The sequence below is a fragment of the Contarinia nasturtii genome, unplaced genomic scaffold, assembly GCF_009176525.2.
Source record: "Contarinia nasturtii isolate CC-2019 unplaced genomic scaffold, AAFC_CNas_1.1 Cnas_scaffold_414, whole genome shotgun sequence".
In the NCBI taxonomy this organism is placed as follows: Eukaryota; Metazoa; Arthropoda; class Insecta; order Diptera; family Cecidomyiidae; genus Contarinia; species Contarinia nasturtii.
Window position 1 is genome coordinate 5,928,606 of NW_022197768.1, and position 7,502 is coordinate 5,936,107.

At 30.6% G+C, this 7,502-nt stretch overlaps 1 protein-coding gene across 3 annotated transcripts; it reads left to right on the forward strand.

Moving 5' to 3' along the window:
- Positions 1 to 228: 228 nt before the first annotated feature.
- LOC116338776 lies at positions 229 to 4,876 on the forward strand. 3 transcript variants are annotated; one of them, XM_031764239.1, is made up of 5 exons: positions 229 to 356; positions 3,650 to 3,849; positions 3,930 to 4,164; positions 4,248 to 4,556; positions 4,614 to 4,876. In XM_031764239.1, exons 1-5 carry the CDS (start codon positions 353 to 355, stop codon positions 4,739 to 4,741), a joined length of 876 nt encoding a protein of 291 aa, XP_031620099.1. In that variant the 5' UTR covers positions 229 to 352; the 3' UTR covers positions 4,742 to 4,876. The 3 variants fall into 3 exon arrangements, with proteins under 3 accessions (XP_031620099.1, XP_031620100.1, XP_031620097.1); XM_031764240.1 differs by lacking the exon at positions 229 to 356 and adding an exon at positions 590 to 663 and having other exon boundaries at positions 4,614 to 4,757; XM_031764237.1 differs by lacking the exon at positions 229 to 356 and adding an exon at positions 1,975 to 2,125 and having other exon boundaries at positions 4,614 to 4,757.
- The last annotated feature ends 2,626 nt before the right edge of the window (positions 4,877 to 7,502 follow it).

The window sequence follows — 7,502 nt, forward strand, 5'->3', positions numbered from 1 at the left end:
GATATTATGAAGTTTCATTTAAAATCGAAACAAGACTCCATTTTCATATGGATTTTTTGTTGTAATTCGTCACGTTTCGCTTCGATATGAAACTGTATAATATGCTGTTTTTCTTCTCGTGCATTCAACAATATTTGTAAGTTCATATTCATACTGATTCTGTTGACAATGTTACACACACTAATCAAATGCATGAAAAAATAAACGAATCTATGAATAATTCTTATTTAAAAGTGATAACAACGGCAATGCCAGTATTTAAAACCGTTGTGTTGTAGAATATTTTATCTTTCAGTCATATTTCAACAAGAAAGTCACGTTCACAGAGTCTGGAAAAAAATTGCTGGAAAAAATGAGTAAGATTTTTTAAACTCAAGTTTTTGAGTTCAAACAACACTGTGAAAAATAAATATTTGCAAGTTGAAAATTCACCAAAAATTACACGAATTTAAATCTGTGTAAAACACGCTTATCACAATGTAAAAATATAAGAATAAAATAGGGAAAGGAAAATAAGAAGAAAGATAAACAGATATACATTTGATTTACATTATAGTAAGTCTGTTTTACGTAGATGGTGTTATAAGAAATCCCTAAAAATTGTGCTTCTTTGAATCCGATGTAATTTTAATTTAGCCCATTGGAAAGTACATATTTCTCGTGGTTAGTACATATTTATACTTTACAATTCAATTGGGAATTGAAGTATTGCTTTGACAAATTTTTAGTAAATCCTAAAAATTGAAAAGAAAACTCATTAAACAAACTCAAAACAAGATTTGATCTTATTAATTGTTTGCACTAAATTATGAAAATCAATTCAAATGTCCTGACACAATAAAAATGAATAATCTATAAACGCCCACTGAATATGACACGTATAAAGTTGTTGTGTTTAGCAAAGTTATGATTGAAGTGAGTTTATTCAAGAAAAATATTGGTATTTATACAATTTTAGAATAATAGAAGTGTACATATAGTGGGATCGACATTTGTATTATTAATATTCGTATTTCAAATTTAGTTTCATATTTACGTGCAAGTGAATAATTTGTTCAAATCAATAACACATTATTGTTTAGATTCATCTAGAAACTAATATTTCTCAACAATAATATTGTTCAGATTTAAAATTTCTCAACAAATGTGTCCATATATCAAGAGACCGATATGAAATTTATCCGAACAAAAAATAGAAAAACATAAAATAGAATGATTTATGAATACCAGAAGAACTAGCAAAAATCAATGAAATATATCTAAAACAAACCAAAATATGAATTGCATTATAGCAAAGCTTTTCAAATGATTAGATTTATTTTGGTTTGATGAAATATAGTTTGTTATTTTGAATATATGCAAACAAAAACTGTCCGTTTTAAAATATGTTGATTCAGTGCATTTTTATGAATATATTTCAAATTTTTCACATCTATTGAAAGAAAGGCAGTAAAAAAATCACAATGCATCGTTCTTATAGCGGTATAATTGTCCATAAAAATAGTATTGATTCCATGACCGTGAAATGAAGGCCAGAATACTAGAGAAATCTAGAAAAACGACTAGTCGAATAAGCAATTTGTGAATCACACCAAACTTTCGAAAGTAAGCTAAAAACAGTAATATGTGTAATCCAAGTGTGTTCTTAAAACAGATGTTATTTTTGTTCGAAAACATCATTTTGCTTGAGAAATGATGTCACTTTTACAGCCCATATCTTTTACAATCAACGAATTGTATTGCTTTCATTTTCAATACATTTTTAAGGCCACACAAAAACGAATTTTTTTTTTTGAATTATTTCATAATGTTCATAACAAATATCGTACCACAAGTACTTTTCATACCAATGAACAAAATGTGTTTATGAATGTATGCCCTCAATTGAAACTTTCAGCGGTAATTCATGACTCATTGTTTCATATGAATCACATTATTCAGGTGTACTACTTATCAGGTTATATTATCACGAGCGCACGATAAGACGGTTTATCACCTATTTAAACAAATCGCACAGATCGAAATTTGTCTTGTAGTAATACTTTAACAAGTGGATTACAACTGCAAAGCAGAACATAACTTACACATTTTATACTCAATATTTTAAAAAATCGCAAAAAAATGAGTAGGTATTTTGTCATTTCCACAAAAAAATTCTTTTTATTCAAAAATATTATTTAAAAAGCGACGATTTAACGCGATCAAAATTTTGGCTTGTTATTTATTTCAAATATAAAATAAACAAATGGCGATAAAAATCATCTTTTTGACATAAATCGTTTAATCTTCTGGGCTATTCTCTCGCTTAAAATACGTGGTGCATCGTACATGTGAATTCAAATTGTAAAGTTAAATTATTGCAATATGTTTCAATAATCTATAAAACCATGGATGTTGTCATACAAGTTTATTACATTTTTTTATTAATTGAGACACCACCTGAAAAAGGATGATTTTTCAAAAAAAGATATTGTGAATAATTGATCAGATTTGAGATCAAAATCTTAGATTTTTGATCTCAGTGTATCTAAGCTTTTATATTTATCTCAAATCGAGATAAATCTAGATTAATCTCAAATCTGATCTGAAATATACTTTTAAATTTAAGTCCAAATGGGACTTGGGTAAACCGGTAAACAGGCTGGCTAATTTGGGACGTTTTCAGATTAAGCCGACTGAGATCGAAGTCATTTTAAGTCGATTTATTTGACTTTATTTGACTATATTAATCACACCATTGCTGCAAAGACACTTAGTTATTAGCGCCATCTAGTTCGTGCGAGAAAAAATCTTCACATTTCACACACGTACTATTGAGTTACTTCACTATGCAATACAGTGAGGGCGCCAGTGATACGTGTTTTGCAGCAACCCAGTGATATTAATATAGCAAAGTATAACTATAATCGACTTTAATCATAGTTGACTGTATAGTCGTCTAACGTTCCAAATAAGTCGTCTGGTTAAATAGACGAGTAAAGTCGGTGTTAGCTAACAAAATTCATTTTTAGTTGATTTCAGCTAGTCAGTCAGTCACTTTTCTTCCACACGGGTGTAAATCGAAATTATTTTCAAAGCATGTTTGGTTACAGCTATGTTTGGTTGCAGTAACTTAAATCGCCGTGAAAACTTGTGAATATTATTTTTTTATTAATATAAACAATCTCACAAAGTTTAAAGAAATTTCAATCAAAAATATAGCTCAATATATGGCTCATAACCGAAAATTTTATATGGGAGGTATCCCTAATATGCACTGAAATTTCTTTAAACTCTTGGAATGTAATTTTCTTGTGGAAAAAACAACCTGTGTAAAGTTTCATGCCATTACGCTACCACAAAGGCATGGCTCCATACAAAAATATATTTTTTTTGTGAATTTTTGTATGATAAGTCTGTGAAAAATTGATTGCATCTTAAAACTAACGTCATTTTCGGCCCGAATCAGAAAAGAATGCTTTTGGGTGTTAAGCTTGTAAATCTTAGATATCTCTCGTTAGATACAGATTTTTGTATCCAGATCCAGATAGATTAGATTTATTATACCTTTTTTCTATTGAACTTAGATCAGATTTAGATTTGATCTATCTAGAAATCTATCTAAAAAATCTCAAGATTTTTAATCTACTCGAAACACTGGTTTTCGTAGGCTTAAACTGGGTTTCGTCAAATTCACACTCTGGCATTCCAATGGATGCTGTAGTTGCTGGTCATGATGTCGATGGGGCAACAATCTATGTGGGTCGTGCATTCCATGAAGGTGATATGGTCCCAGCTAAAGTAATTCCCTCAAAGAACGTTGCCTACATTCCATATAATTGCGCTGAAATTCCAAAATATGATTATCAAGTAAGAACCAATTTGCAGTTGAGCCAATCGTTTAGTTATGTACAAAATAAAAACAATATTCAAATTAAAATGAATAATAGGTTTTAGTCGGAAGTGGATTTTCGTGGGTTACATCAAGCAGTGGCCATGTTCCAGCCGAAGCAGTTTGTGCTGGCAATCAAAGCAACGGTGAACCGTTATATGTAGGAAGAGCTCATGTTGAAGGCTCCTTGTCAACTGGAAAAATTCATCCGTCACACAATTGTATCTATGTACCTTTCAATGGTGCCGAGCACAGTGTATCTGTGTATGAAGTGCTTGTTGCACAAAAACGATGTAAGTGACAATAGTAGAGAACGAAAAACAAACGAAAATGAATGATTAACATTAAATTGATTTGATTGGACTTATTTTATTAGGCACTTGGGTCCCAAGTACACTCCATTCACCACTACCAGAGGGTGCACTTTTAGCTGGTCATGACCAAGACGGATCTCCAATGTACATTGGTCGTGCATTCCATGAAGGAGACCAAATCCCAGCTAAGGTCATACCGAGCAAGAATGCCACTTACATCTGTTATGGCGGGCACGAGATTCTAAAAGATTCGTTCGATGTTTTATGCCATGGAAACATTTCATGGGTCCAACAAAATCCAATGACACGAAATGAAGTGCCGTTCGCTGTAGTAGCTGGCCACACATCTTCTGGAGAACCTTTGTATATTGGTATGAAAGTCATCAAAAATTAACATTGACATTTCTAATAATGTGATTCGTTTTCAGGTCGTGCACATCATGAAGGTAGTCTTACTGTTGGTAAAGTTCAGAAATCACATGGGGCGCTCTACATCCCATTCGGCGGGGCAGAGGTTCCGATTCATTCAGAAATCGAAATTTTAGTTGAAAACTAACTCCATTTGCAAAAAATAATAATTTGATGACTTTTTGCTTAAATTCTTGCATTTAACTTTAAAAAACTTGTCTAAAGTTTAACGCCAGAATGAACAAATTGAAAATTTAAAAATAAATTTGATATAATATCAGAAAATATTTAGAGTTGTTTTATGAGCAATTACCTAATAATTTGGATTATCGAAAGACCGTTATATATTCATTTGTATCAGGTAATGACATCACTTCGACACTATAATCTTTTTGATCAATCTGCAGTAATTGCATCGATCAAAGAAATGAAAAATGTTGAGTAATACCAAATATGTTTGTTTATACTTAATAATATCACATCGTACCCAATGGTGGAAAGTTTTATACAAATCATATAGATAAGGAAAGGCACCTCAAGTCAAGTAGTAACAATGTGATAAGATTTCACCATTGGCGAATCAATATGAAATGGCACTATGAATTTACGTTTTTTGAAAAAAAAAAAAAAAAAACTGTACAAGCAAAAAATTTTTTATCTGACAATTGTGTTTAGCGAAAATATTATACGCGGATAGAAAACACATCAAGCAGATGACACATATATGAGTTTGGAGACTTTTTTTGCATTACAGTTGGGACTAATAAAATCAGACTAGTAAGATAGTTATTATTTATTACTAATAACTTCTAATAACTGGTAATAAGATATCATCTTATTAGTGTAATAAGAGTAGTAATAAGTATAGTTATTAGAATATTACTAGTCAGAAGACTAATAAGATGCATGTATCTTATTAGTATAGTTATTGGTATAGTTTCTCATCAGTATATTTCGATTGGTGTTACTAAAATCAAATTTATTGCTGAAAAAGAAACTCTCGGAGACTCGGTATATACAATGCACAAAAAAAGTGAAAAATATTTTTTTTGTGTTTTCGACTGTATTTCTGCTGATACATGGCAGGCTTATATGAAACTCTCGGAGACTGGGTATATTTTAAAAAAAATTTTTTTTGTGTTTCAGTAGTATTTGATTCTAGTAACACCAATCGAAATATACTGATGAGAAACTATAATAATAACTATACTAATAAGATTCATGCATCTTATTAGTCTTCTGACTAGTAACATTCTAATAACTATACTTATTACTATACTTATTAGTTCAAAAAAATAATAAGTAATAATATAGTTTGATCTTATTAGAGTGATAAGATAATAAGATGAATAATAAGATACCGAAAATTCCCAACTGTATCATGCATGATATCGGTGAACTCAATTTAGTTCGGTATCATGAAAAATAATGTGCTTTTATATTTTCAAACCAAAGATGATAGAAAATTATTAAAGTTTATCATAGTAAACACTAAATTAATTTGGTTATACTTCACACTGTAAACAAACAAAAAAAAAATAACAAATTTAAATACTTTTCGGAACACACAATAAACAATGCATGTAATAACAATGTGAACGTAAAAAAAATATTGTATTGATTATTGTTTTAAGCAAGTAATATTTTTCATTTATTTAAATTATTTTTTTTCCTTAAAATCGATTTGATTTGAATTTTTGAACAATAGTTTTTGTTATATAATTTTTATTTATGATGACTAACATTTATTTGCCAAAACTAACATCGAATTTCGATAAACAGATTGGTGAAAAGATTGGTGATTTGATTGACGTTGATTCCCGAGTATCACTTGCGTTGTATATTGACAATGTATTTGAACGTGACTCGATTTAAGAAGCGCCATCTCTGTCACGACAGGTTCTCATATATTTTTTTCTTGCAAATAAAATTGCAAAATTGTATAAATTGAATAAGTTTTGCAATAATAATAACGAAAATAATTAATAGAATTTATAATAAATAAAAAAAATTGAAAAAAACACACAAATATTTTATATTATATGATATGTAGCTTTGCCTTGTAGACCATGTAGAGATGGTTACGTGGAAAATATGTATTTGTCAAACATTCATACCTGTCAAAAGAAACAACGTAAGCAACACGAAGTGAAGCTATTCTGGTGAATCATATAATATAAAATATTTGTGTGTTTTTTCAGTTTTTTTATTTATTATAAATTCTATTGGTAGTAGTAGTTAAAAATGTCTTTTTTTTTTGTAAAAATACAACTTTATTTAATAAATTCTGTAAATAACATATCATTCAAAGTATTGGCCATCGTTATCTATGATTTCTTCCCACCTTTCTGGCAGCATATGGATTCCGCACCAAAAGAACTGCTCACTTTTTGAGGCTAGGAACGAATCAATCCAATTTTTGATACCTTCAATTGAAGTGAAGCGTATTCCAGACAAGGCATTCTGCATCGATCGAAACAAGTGATAGTCAGAAGGGGGAATGTCCGGGCTATACAGCGGGTGGGGCAAAACTTCCCATCCACTATTTTCCAAATAGTTCTTAACCGGCTTAGCAATGTGAGGCCGAGCGTTGTCATGATGGAAAATTATGGACTCATGTCTGGTCGCATATTCTGGCCGTTTTTCGTTCAATGCTCTCTTTAAACGGATCAATTGTGTTCGGTACAGGCCTCCCGTGATCGTTTCACCCGGTTTTAATAGCTCATAATAGAGGACACTAAAAGTCAAGTTTGAAAGTTATGCAAATGAGTGGAGATACTGAGAAGCCAGTGAGAGTGCTCTCTAAGAACTCAAAACATTCGAGAGTTTGAAAAAATATTGAAAATTGTCGATTTGACAGAGAGGCATGTGATTTGTTCCGGGAACAAATCTATTTTGTTCTGGGAACA